Source organism: Myxocyprinus asiaticus, chromosome 1 (assembly GCF_019703515.2).
Source record: "Myxocyprinus asiaticus isolate MX2 ecotype Aquarium Trade chromosome 1, UBuf_Myxa_2, whole genome shotgun sequence".
Lineage (NCBI taxonomy): Eukaryota > Metazoa > Chordata > Actinopteri > Cypriniformes > Catostomidae > Myxocyprinus > Myxocyprinus asiaticus.
The window spans coordinates 65,503,636-65,517,493 of NC_059344.1; the positions used below are offsets into that span (position 1 = coordinate 65,503,636).

Sequence of the window (13,858 nt, forward strand, 5' to 3'; positions counted from 1 at the left end):
GAATCTGTATACTACTGCAATGTTCTCCTGATGTACTGGCTATAACTCTATGTGACCTACCCTCCGATCGGATCAACAACAATGTCTCGGGGACGGTCGAGATTCTCCCAGATGAGAACCGTGCGCATGCTTCCATCAGTGTTTGAAACTTCAATTCGATCCGTGCCTAAGAAAGTTATGTAAAATCAACTTTTAATCTGTTTCTCACTTTAGTTAAAGATGAAGTGTGTACATTTGAACAAAGCAAGTGTTCGAGAAAAGCAATCATTATTTTGTCAATTCCGTTTAGTGGCGTTAGAGGTATAAAATGACTTCACCTTTAAAATCTATTCTTAAATCTACACTACGAATTATTTTTTGGGGTTACAATTAATAAAGGTTCATTATTGAGTACATAAAAAAAATCCATGTTCAAATCCTTGTCTTTGTCTTATCACAATTCACTACAGTAAGCCTACAATAACGATTTTTATTTAGAGCTGTCGGCGCGAAGTCACAGGCATTCGTCACTCGTCCTTGCGTGAACATTATGTTCATACGCTCAGACAGAAGTTCCGGCTGTGTCGCGACTCGCGTGAGTGTCGAGGAAGCGGGAATCAAGTGCAACCGCTGTTCAACAGTGCCGTAAAATCATTCTCCTAATGGATTTATAACTGTTTATCACTGTTTGGTGAAGTTGTTTACCTGCTGTAATGCTTGGATATGTTTTCAGGTAGGGTTGTTGAAGCTCATATTGGTTTTCATGCTTTAATGAATCAAACATTAGACTCCATGTGTGTTTACCGATCACATTGTTTATCATTTTAGCTTTTCCAGTACAGTTACTGTAACATGTTGACTAATCTTCATGACTGAGTATTTTATACCAGTCGTTCATGCATGCCACCTTTATAAACTTTGATAAAACAATGTCTGCCAAGTGAATGGGAATTGATAAACACAGTGCTGAAACCCCTGGACAAACTCAGTATTCCAGGATTGGTTCCCTTTCAAATCGGTCACATCGACGCTGCGTTAGCAGATGACGCATTGCTGCAGTTTCGAGATTCCCTAAGGGTGTGTGCGCACTGTTTTCTTAGACTATTTTTTACCTCAGTCACAGAAATGCACAAGTTGTTGTTGTCACTTTCTACAGTCCTTTTTTTTTATTATTATTTATATTATTATTTTGCCTGACGAAGACCTAACGGTCTAAAAATGTTGCAAGCGAGTGTAAGACAATAAATAATTTTTGAAGCAATAAATCAGTGTGCAGACACTTACCATTTTTACCATTTAGCAGATAGCCTGTTTAAACAGATCCAAAATCCACTATAGGTACAAGCAGTAGCAGCTCGTGACCACAGATATAGGTGGGGCAGATCTTGCTCATAGCACGTTTTTTTTTTTTTTTTTACATTATTCAACTGGTTCAACTCATTCATCAAACACAAACATGATGACACAATATGTGGTGTCCTTGCATTATTCCTCTACAAGGTGGACCTCTTAGAACATAAGGTTGATTCTAATAGTTTAAATAAGAACACTTTACCTTGGAATATTGACTTGTTGAAGATCAAAATCTAAATCAAATGTTGTTTTAATATGTTGTGTTGTTGAAGAGAAAGCTATGGCGAAATATCTATATACATACATAAATAGAACTATGTGCAATTGACACATTTTCACAGAACTAAAAATAAATAAAATACATGCTTAATAATAATAATAATGCTTTAAATCACAGTAAGTTTAAAGTTGTAAATAGGTTCGCAGTAGAAATGTTTCAAATCACATAAACCTATGCTACTGTATACATCAACATTTTATTCAGTTCAGCGCAACAGAGAGCCAAGGCTTTTTGACATACAATTTTTCATCAAACAATACATACAATGGCTTATCACCAAACCTTGTCTTTTGATTGTCACACCATTTTTATGTCTGGCTTGTCAGAACCAAGTTGTTTGATTGCAAATATGTGTTGTATTTGCAATAGAAACAACACGCTGTTACACACACGTTCATCTATAGCACTCGCCATGTTCGCAATCTGTCACTCTGCTGGTGCGCACTTACACTAAAGTTACTTCTGCTTTGGCTCTACGTTTATGGGCAGATTAATTTCTGCCCCAAAGTGTCTCAATGCTCGTTGCAGTACCATCTTTGACCACAGATTTCCATTGGAAACAAAATGATTGTGCCCCCTTTTCTCTGTTGCGATTGACTGATGTGGAAGCATGCATGCTCGCTTGCTTTATGCTTTAAGTTTAACAGCAACTCGCTTGTTATAAGACGAACAGTTTTGCAGAAATGGTAATATGCACCTGATTTTGAATTCATAACATTTAGCCAGTATAAAATATAGAAAACAAAACTGAGTTATGCACTGGAAGGAAAAAACATACTGTGGAAGTGATCTTTGGACAACTTGGGTCGAGTTTTTGCCGTTTCAACTTTTTTCAGACAAGTTTTATTATGCAAACGTATTTTTCACTAATGTAAAGTGACATCACTGTCAGAGTTCCTCTGTGCATGCCGCAAACACCCGACTAATTGATAATGAAATTACTTGCCGATTATTTTCATTATCGATTATTCTCAATTTTATTGATTAGCTGTTACAATACTAAACTGTAAACCCTAATGTTGTCATTACTGTAAAAATCAAGATATCTTAATTAAACATTACTTGAAATGTAATTGTAAGGTTTTATGCTCATAACTCAAATATCTATGTTCCTTTGAACTTATTTTTCTTAAAAGATATAACAATGACAGTGTTAATAATTCAAATGATTGAGTACAAAATTGAGGCTTTGGCGATTACCCATTTCACTGAAATCAAAGGGAACTTATAGGGGCATTTAAATACTTGTTTTTAAGAAATCATAGAGGTTTTAGCTCTTTTATAGTATCATTCACGCTGTTTTATTGCAAATAGTTGTTTTGTGTGATGTCACCATTAGGGTGATCTGTGTCCTCTTTGGTCAACACTATTTCAGTTCACATTGTGCATGTATGCATTTCAGTAAAGAAATCAGTTTATTTAAAGATTGACCAAGAATCAGTTATAATCTTCTTTATTTGAGCTGTTATTTTATGATCTAAATTTGAGTCAATTCAACTAAAAGTATTAAGTAGAAACAACATCTAAATAGCAAATCTGAGTTAAGTCTACTTGCGTTTAGTTAACTTCAGTAGTTATGTTCATTCTATATGATCACCAAGTTCAGTGAACTTAATTACACAAGTTTTGGAGACGCTATTACTCAATTCAATTGAGTAGAGTCAACTTCGGGTTTACAGTTTAAAATTGTATTTTTTTGGGTGAACTATTCCTTTAATGGAAGCGAATAATGAAAACTGAAAGGTGCCATAGCAAGACTAGTAATGGTTTCAATCAGATTTTTGGGAATTGAAAGATGCAATCATTGTAGGAGATCAATTAGAAGTAAACGTATTACTGCAGTTCTTACCTGCATCAGTCCAGTAGAGTTTGTGTGTGAGCCAATCAATAGCGAGGCCTGCAGGACTTTCCAAACTGGTGTCCACCACAACCTGAGACAAAAAAACAAAACATCTTCTGTTAAATTCCATGGAAATACAGTACAGCCACATCAAATGAGCTTTTCATTCCCACAAACCTCCTGTTTGGTACCATCCCATTTCGCTCTGTTAATGGAGTCGGTGGTGACATCAGTCCAGTATATGTATCGCTCACTGGAATCCCAGTCCAAGGCCACTGCGTTTCGAACATCGGCCAGTGGAATGACATCATCCAACTGGTCCTCGGTGTCGAAGCTGATTCGACGGATGTCCGTCCTTCGGGCAAAAAGCAGGAACTTGTCAAGACCTGATCAAAGACCAAAGGTCTCCTGTCAGTTCTTCATCAGGATCATCAGTATCAACAAGCTCAAACTCAAGTTATTCAGTCAGACGTTTGCTCATTTTAAACTCAAAATGACAAATTTAGCATGAATTATGAAATAACATTCTTATTTAAAGAATACAATGAAATTATAATCTGAGTTTTGTGACTTTTAGTTCATGTCTATTAGCTTTGAGGTTATCTATGGGTGTTTCTTCAACTTCGGGCACTTTTATGTCCCAGGGTTTGATTTTCATCAAAACGGACATTTCAACTTTTTTCCTTTTATTATATGAAGGTCTCATTAAAACAGAATCTGAAACTTTTTATCAAGCCTTTATCATTTATTTTTATTACTTTTAAAATGCTTTTTATGTACAGATTTGACTGTTTTAGCCTTGTCCCAGACCCATACTTTCAATATTACATGATGGAAATCAATTTTAAAACACAATGTTTAAAGCTATGATCATCTAAGGAAAGAGTCTAGCAGATACAGTATACACATTTAAAATTTACAGTCTCTCTCTTACAGGAAAACGGACCAAAATAGTTGATATCATCTTGGACTTGCAGGCGTATACACATTTTTGTCCAATCAAACACACTCTAGAATGAGGAAGTCCCTCCACCTAATAACATCTGTCACTGACTAGCAATAGCAAGTAGCAAATCACGTTCATGGCTGTGATTATTTGATTATTATGAACCTTTCTAAGGGCAATTTTCTAACATTTCTAAGGGCAATTTCTAAGTGGTTTTGTCATCTAAATTAAAAGATATCCAGAAGTGCCTCTACTGTTAAACGTTGATTTGGCGATGCTAACAAATGGTTTTATTCACTTGTGAGATTATTGATGAGACAGATGCATGTGTGTTAATGAAGTGACAATGACATTCATTCAGAAATTATATCTCAGGATATTTGAAGATATTCTAAAATTACTAGCAGACCCCGTGTTACAAAAACTGAAAATATTTCATAAATGAGTTATTGTGACAGTACTCACTCGGGGCACAGTTATAGTGGTCCACCATCTTGAAGCCTGTAGGACATGTGCAGGTATATGTCTTATTGCTGGGGAGACACAGATGACTGCAGCCCCCATTATTGTTACCACAGCGATTTCTCCCACCTACAAACAACAAGAGAAGAGATTTCTATCAACATTTCACACATGATTAATAATGCTTTTAAAATGAATATGATTTTGATTATAATTTGAACTTGTTTAGTGAAACATATTTTAATCAGTTTTTTTTTCTCTTGTTTTCCTGTAAAAAAAAAATATGTAAACATCCTTTAGATAAATTTACAAGATAAAGTTACTTGACCAAAAACAAAAAACAGTGGTTTTGCAATAGGGGTGGGTAAAAATATTGTTTTTCCGATGCATCGTGATCTTCATTTGAACGATCTCGATATCGATTCTTAAATCCCAAGATCAATCTTCCGCTCAATGCGAAACCCTCTACTACAATAAGAGGAAATTAACTCGCTTTTGCAACCAAATTCGTGCTATGCGACTAAAGTGAATATATTGGGCAACTGGCTGCTAAATGTTTACATTTCAATCATCAGCAGTTGTGTAGTTTAGTCATGAAGTGTTCAGCAGCAAGATCCTCTCACAGCATGTTGAGTGTAAAAGTTGCTCCGTGTAATGTGTGTCCAAGACGAGATCCACGCAACCCATTTGTCATTGAATACTGTCTCTTTTAAAACCATTTCTGTTCTTTACAGTCAGTTGTTGATCAAAAACAACTACAAAAACATTTTATTTTAATCATGCATTGCACAGATGAGGTAAGGGCATTCGAGTCCTCTTTAGTTAACATGCGCTCATTTACAGATGCTGTTTACAGAAAAGCTGTAACTTTTTTGTTAAAGAGACAGTACCAGTTTTAGCGCGTTCAACAAATCAATGTAAATACTTGTAAATAGTACAAATTCTGCAATTTACCAATAAATATGTAACAGAAATAATATATAAAATATAATATCTTATTTATTGATTGAATACATGTATTTGTTCATTTTTTTAAAAGACAAAATGTGAGCAAAATGATGAAAAAGTAAATCAAATATAATTAGTAATATTAATATTTTCCTAGTGTACCTAGTTAAAAGGTCCTCTGTATAACTAACAGCATTAGCTGGGAGATAATTTAATTTTTATGTGAGCAAAAGGGACATAAGTGAAATATACCCACATGAATTGAACCGGAATCGGGGAATCTGTGTCAATAACAGCCCTATTTTGCAAAGAGTTATAAAAAAAATAAAATAATCAGTAATGGAAATTATTTAAAAAAAAATTTACATTTAAGCTATTATATATATATATATATATATATATATATATATATATATATATATATATATATATATATATATATATATATACACACACACACACACACACACACACACACACACACTGTACATACATGCATACACAGTATATATATCAACTATAATATATACATTATATTCTATAATAATAAAATTAATTATAGAATACACTTTAATATGCATTATTGTATATTATTATATTACAATATAATAATACTTCAATTACTGTACATATATTACAGTATCATTTGATAATCAAAATTAGTATAATTTGTATTAAAAAATATTGTATGCATGTATGTACAGTAAATACTGTATATATGTAGCTGATCTGTGTATATGTATGTGTGTGTATGTATATATATATATATATATATATATACACACACACACACACACACATATATACACACACACACAGATCAGCCACAACATTAAAACCACCTGCCTAATATTGTGTAGGTCCCCCTCGTGCCCTCAAAACAGCACCAACCCGCATCTCAGGATAGCATTCTGAGATGATATTCTTCTCACCACAATTGTACAGAGCGGTTATCTGAGTTACTGTAGACTTTGTCAGTTCAAACCAGTCTGACCATTCTTTGTTGACCTCTCTCATCAACAAGGCATTTCCGTCCACAGAACTGCTGCTCTCTGGATGTTTTTTGTTTTTGGCACCATTCGGAGTAAATTCTAGAGACTGTCATGTGTGAAAATCCCAGATGATCAGCAGTTACAGAAATACTCAAACCAGCCCATCTGGTACCAACAATCATTCAGCCAATCATATGGCAGCAGTGCAGTGCATAGAATCATGCAAATACGGGTCAGGAGCTTCAGTTAATGTTCACATCAACCATCAGAAATGGGAAAAAATGTGATCTCAGTGATTTGGACCGTGGCATGATTGTTGGTGCCAGATGGGCTGGTTTGAGTATTTGAGTATTGAGTCTTGATTGTTTACGATTTATTTGGTAACCACACAATTTCCACACTTCCATTGGTGTTCCTTCATAGTTTTGATGACCTTACTATTCCACATTTTTAAGTGATATAGTAACAATAAAGAATGAGTGGGTAACCAAACCTTTGACAAATAATGTATATGTAAACATCTTATGCTATACTATGATAAACTGTTAATAATCTGACCTGCCGGCTGCCTCTGTGGATGTAGTGTATGGATGTCCATGGGGAAATGCAGTTTATTTCGGATTACTTCCTGGTTCTTGCCAGTGAACTTGTTTGCACTGTTGATACTCTTGGTGTGCCAGTCTGTCCAATAGAGACTGTCTTCAAACACTGTGATGGCGAAGGGATGTGGAAGACCTGGCAGAGACGGGCAGATGAGGTGGGTGAGCGGAGTAGAAAGGAGGATTGTCGGAAATACAGTATTGCAAAAGACACACAATGATTTATATTCAGGTACATTTTGTATCTTTGTTGTGAAATTAATTTTTATTGTGCAATAAATAATGAGCTACAATGACAGACCAACACTCAAGACGGCATCTTGAAACATGTTTATGTTCTAGTTCACATCATTTTGAACATTATTTTTTTTTTAAATTCTCCACTTTTTCTCCCCAATTTGGAATGCGCCAAGTCCTCGTGGCGGCGTAGTGAATCGCCTCAATCCAGGTGGTGGAGGATGAATCGCAGTTGCCTCCACGTCTAAGACCGTCAATCTGCGCATCTCATCACGTGGCTTGTTGAGCGTGTTACCACGGAGAAATAGCGCTTGTGGAGGCTTCACGCTATTCTCCGCTGCATCAACGCACAACTCACCACGTGCCCCACCGAGAGCGAACCACATAATAGCGACCACGAGGAGGTTAACCCATGCGACTTTACCCTCCCTACCCTTCCTAGCAACCGGGCCAATTTGGTTGCTTAGGAGACCTGGCTGGAGTCACTCAGCATGTCCTGGATTCGAACTCGCGACTCCAGGGATGGTAGTCAGCGTCTTTATTCGCTGAGCTACCCAGGCCCCCTTGAACATAATTTTTAAAAGTACTATTCATTTCTTTGTGCAAAACCTCATTTTAATGAGGAACAAATGACTGAATGCACCTTTAAGAGAATAAAAAGCTGAACTATGAGCAACAGACAGCAAACTAAACCCTCAAGCCTTGCATGATGAACCTAAAATGTGGTTTTTGGCCATTATTGATAATGCCTATAATTCCTGCAAAAAAAAAGCAATTTTCTTTCATCTTGTTTGAATGACTGTCACTTATAAAGCACATACTCGTAATTACAGTCATTGTTCAAAAGCATTCAGACAGTCGACCGTCGTCAAGTGTTTTGAAGCTATTCATGGTAAACTTAAAAGTTATTAAAGAACTGCTTTCAGTCAACAAGGTGAAGCTTAAATGATGCTTCTTTGTGAAATGGGAGAAATTACTCAAAGATGAACAAAAAGTTGAACAAAACATGCAGTCAATACAGATATTTTGTGAAAAACTGCACCAATTTTCTTTAATCTCTCACATTTTTTATTGTCAATAAATCACTTTTCACTTTATAAACATTTCCTCTTCTAATAGTCACATTTACCCACTGGAAAGACCAGCTTAGACCATTAATAATTATTCATGCTGGTCCAGGCTGGATTAAGCTGGTTGGGTGCTGATCTACAACGTGGATGAGCACAGCCATGTTGTTCATAAGCAAAGCTTAGCCGTTAAACCAGTATGGTCTTTCTGGTGAAGATGGCTGATCAAGGCAGACCTGCTGGTTAAGCTAGTTAAGATGCACAACAGCATCTTATGTAGGGGAATGGTCTCTGTAACAAAACATATTCTGATGACCAGCTAAACAGTTCTTTTGAGCAGGTTAACACAGCAACACTTTGTATCACAATAAAAGGTGAAACTTTATTTTGCAATCTATATTCAGTATATAAATGGGCCTGTACCTGTCCTTGCGGTTTCATGTTTTCAACTTGCATCAAGTTGCTAAAAACCCTACAACTTACCAATTATTTTCATTGTGAAGCACAGAATATCTTATGTGTTTTCTAGCATTAAAAAAAGCTAAGGGCTGTTCACACCGAATTCGTAATTGCGCTAAATAAAAGCTTGATGCAGTTGCATGAACAGAACAGAACAGAACATTTTTTTTTAAGTTGAAGTTCTTTTAACTTGCGTGTCATCTACAAAAAATGTGGCGCTCCTGCAAGAGTTGCTGAAAGATACAGTGTGAACGGTCCTTTAGATTGAGCGCAAAGGAATGTTTCGAGTTCAATATAATTTAAGCTCAATCAACAGTATGTGTGGCATAATGTTGATTACCACTATAAATTATTTTGATTCATCCCACGTTTATTTAAAAGCAAAAAGTGGGAACAGTAAGGCACTTACATTGGAAATGGATGGGGCCAGTCCATAAACATACAAAAAGACAAGTATAGCCACAAGACATAAACGCTATTCGTGTTAAAATTTAGTGTGATCAAATCATGTACTAACCTTATCTGTGTGAAGTTATTAAATATTAAAACTTTGTTGTCATGATGACAGAACACCATAAACCCTGTAATCTGGTAAATACTGTTACAGTGGTAAATATCTGATTTTATTACAGTACAATCATATTGACAGACAATTTGAATGTTTATGGACTGGCCCCATTCACTTTTAACGAATTCAACAAATGCTTTCATTCAAGCTTAATTCATACTGAACCCAGAAAATTCCTTTAAATCTGATTTTTTGTCTCGTTCACCCAGTAAAAATATCGAAATATCTTTAAAACTAAATACATTTACTTAAGCAAACTTGCACAAGATATTAAGACTTGTTTTCAGAGATTATACCTTGAATTAAGTGTATTTCTCCTATCTCGTTGGCAAATTGTTTTTAAGAATAAACCTCACAAAATGTTTTAAGATCTACAGTATGCTTAAACAGGAAACAAACAACAATTCAAAAAAACAAAAAAACAACTACATTTAAGATATTCTGTGAAATCAAGTCTTAACATCTTATGCAGTTTTGCTTCTTAAGCTAGTTTAGCTTGAAAAAAGATGAAAACTAGTTTAGACTTTTTTTTTTCTTTTTTTTATGCAGTCTACTTTGATTGAACAACATACCTGTAAGTGACTTTTCACCACACTAAGACGAAAAGTGCTAAATTTGGTTTTAGAAAATCTGTAAAGAATATGCATATAAATTCTCGGTAGTGACATATTAAAAAGCTCTCACCACCCATTCTACCAAAAAATACGTGTTGAACGCCCCCCGCCTTTATCTCCCCTCTCCTCCCCCTCTCTCTCTCCAGGTGTGCACACAGAGCAGGGCGGTCGAGTGATCTTATCAGTAAACATAGGCAGGGCTGGGTTTGAGTTAGCAGGGCAGGTTGACCTTTACATCTAGTTTTTCTTTTGTTTCAAACAGCCATCTGCGGTCCCTCCTTGCTGGTACCCTTTTTTCGTCACCAATGTTTTCTACTCAACATCTCTTTTGAGAGTGTATTCACCCTGATTTCTATAATGCTGGTGTCTATCTGGCTACTGCAAGAACAGCTGCACAACTGTGCTGAATTTCTCATCGAGTAGAACGTTTGTGAATTTTAGAGCTCAGTTTTCAGGTGTAAATATTTCCCTCCTCTCCCAGGTGCATGGCTATTATGTTCCTGCTCCTCTAACATGCCAAAACAAAAACAAAACCACCCACTGAGATACTAGTGTGTGTGTGTGTGTGTGTGTGTGTGTGTGTGTGTATTTGTGTCAGCTGGTCACACTCTACCACATAATGTAGAAACATTCACAAGACATTTATCCACTGTACTGTGGCCCACAAAGTATCTAAACACTTTGGTCACCTTTAAAATATGTAAATGTCATGAAAATATTGTTGTTTTGCCAACATTGTTAAATCTGTATCACATTGAACATCCAGAAACTTCATTTTCTTAATTTATTTAATTTATTCAGTATTTCTGGAAATGTAAACCTCTTCATAAGCAAGTTAGAAGTTTTTCCTAACTGAAATGCATTACTGAGTTTAAGGTAATAAATATAACAGAATAAAAGTTAATCTAGGTTTACTGTAAACCAGGATCAAAATGATTAATTAAATTTAACCCTGATTTTTGTAAAATAAGGTTTACATTTTGTGAAAAACCACTTGATAACCTTTTATTTAATCCTGGCGATTGCACGAGAACTTGTGATGTTTAACGCTAAAAACAACGGAAATATTAGATTGAGTTGAAATTATTTTATTATATAACAAGGAAGCAATTGCCATTAATGCCTTGTAAAACAGTCTGTGCATTATGAAAACATAGTTTTTATGGGGAAAATATTTTATTCTGAACAATATCTTTAGTCCCATTTGTGAAGTATCACAGATAATTATGTAATTTTTAATAATAGAAAAATATTTATGATTTTTTTATTTAATGTTTATATATTAATAAATGTAATATTTATCCTTTCAAAAAGGTTGAATTGGTAGAATTTTATAATAATGTTGTATTTTGCTAACATTAGTTAACTAAATGACTTAACATGAACTAACAACAATAACTGTATTGCAAGTATAAGTCTTAGTTAAGACTGCAAGATATACAAATACATTTTTTAAATAAAAAGTTGTATATGCTAACATTAGTTAACATTAACATGAACTAACAATAAACAATTGTACAATTGTTAACTAATGTTAATGTATAGAACCTCATCGTAAAGTGTTGCCATATCTAATGATATGATGAAGGTTTTTTTTGGTATTTTTACCTTGACTGATGACTGCTTTTCTGTTTTTGCCATCCAGGTCGGCGCGTTCGATGACGTGGTGTTTGGCGTCCACCCAGTACATCCGGTGACTGGCGTAGTCTATGGTGAGTCCATTGGGCCAAAACAGGTGTGTATCCGCAATGATTTTACGATTAGAGCCGTCCATGTTAGCATATTCAATGCGTGGCATGTTGCCCCAGTCAGTCCAGTAAATCTTCCTGAAGACAGAACATAAACATGAAGACATTTCAGTTATATTCAACAATGCAAATTCATAACAAAATGTCCTTTTTGGTCAATAGCCGTGGCTTTCACATTCAGGCATCACTTTCGAGTCCAGATCAAGTAATAGGAATTTAAAATGGAAATGAATTAACTCGTGGATAGATTTCGAGTGGTTCACGAAATGACAGAAATGGATGAAAAACTCAAATAAACTATATAAAATTTGTTCTTATAACCTTAAAGTTCCTAAAATTAGGCTTCATTTTCTTTATGCAAAATATTCTTATTTCATTTATTATTAAATAATAATAATAATAATAATAACAATAAAATATTAATATTAATAATAATAATAATAATAATCCAAAGTAGTAATATATATATATATATATATATATATATATATATATATAAAGTATTATATTTATAATATTATTTTGTGCTTATGATTTGAGTGAATGTGACCTGGAGATGTTTTGTGAGATTTAACCATTAAATTTAAAACTACTTTATCAACAAATTGACTGTATGTTTCTGCTTGCTACTCAGTTTTGATTCCTCTGTGTTCATTAGTATAGCTGTGAAATAAAATGCTTGTACACAATGATTATGGTGGCAGAAAACCCTGCTTTGGTGGTTTTGCTCCAATGTCAACATTTTTAAACAGAACGAAAAACAGAACTAGATGCTTGTTACTACAAGTTATAGTATTGTATCTGGTAACAAGACACACACACAGAAACGAACCTACGACATTTAGTGTCATTAACGTCAAACCTGATGTAGCAAGTATGAAAATGTGAGTTCACGAATGAGATTTCAGAACTTCAGCGATGGAGAGGATTATCAATGAACAATTACTTAAATTTCAGTATGTTCCTCATACACAGCTATTCAGAAGACTTGAAATATAAAAGTCTTATGGACTATATATATATAAATACAGTTGTGCTCAAAAGTTTGCATACCCTTGGAGAATTGGTAATATATGTACCATTTTTAAAGATAACATAAGTGAGCAGTCAAAACACATTTCTTTTATTTCTTATGGGATTCATATTCAACTGTAGGTTATAACAGAATGGCACAATCATAAAACAAAACATGGCAACAAAGAAAAAAAGAAATGACCCCTGTTCAAAAGTCTCCATACCCTTAGTTTTTAATACTGTGTATTGCCCCCTTTAGCATCAATGACAGCGTGCAGTCTTTTGTAATAGTTGTCTATGAGGCTCCAAATTCTTGCAGGTGGTATAGCTGCCCATTCGTCTTGGCAACTTGGCCTTGTGCTTAGGGTCACTGTCATGCTGGGAAGTCCAAGAGTGTCCCATGCGTAGCTTTCATGCAGAAGAATGCAAACTGTCTGCCAGTATTTTCTGATAACATGCTGCATTCATCTTGCCATCAATTTTCACAAGATTCCCCATGCCTTTAGAGCTCACACACCCCAAAACATCAGTGAGCCACCACCATGCTTCACAGTGATGATGGTATTCTTTTCACTATAGGTCTTGTTGACCCCTCTCCAAACATAGCGCTTATGGTTGTGACCATAAAGCTCTATTTTGGTCTCGTCACTCCAAATTACAGTGTGCCAGAAGCTGCGAGGCGTGTCAAAGTGTTGTCGGGCATATTGTAACCGGGCCTTTTTGTGGCATTGGCGCAGTAAAGGCTTCTTTCT

The 13,858-nt window shown here is 35.1% G+C and overlaps 1 protein-coding gene across 1 annotated transcript in view; it reads right to left on the reverse strand.

The window, feature by feature from the left end:
• Positions 1–13,858, reverse strand: part of LOC127428879 (low-density lipoprotein receptor-related protein 4-like) — a 136,306-nt gene that overhangs the window by 24,978 nt on the left and 97,470 nt on the right. The window contains exons 14-19 of the mRNA XM_051677579.1: positions 11,953–12,170; positions 7,359–7,535; positions 4,864–4,989; positions 3,630–3,838; positions 3,462–3,543; positions 61–166 (exon numbers count right to left, since the gene is read on the reverse strand). Coding sequence (XP_051533539.1) covers positions 61–166; positions 3,462–3,543; positions 3,630–3,838; positions 4,864–4,989; positions 7,359–7,535; positions 11,953–12,170 — 918 coding nt within the window. The remainder of the gene's footprint in view (positions 1–60; positions 167–3,461; positions 3,544–3,629; positions 3,839–4,863; positions 4,990–7,358; positions 7,536–11,952; positions 12,171–13,858) is intronic.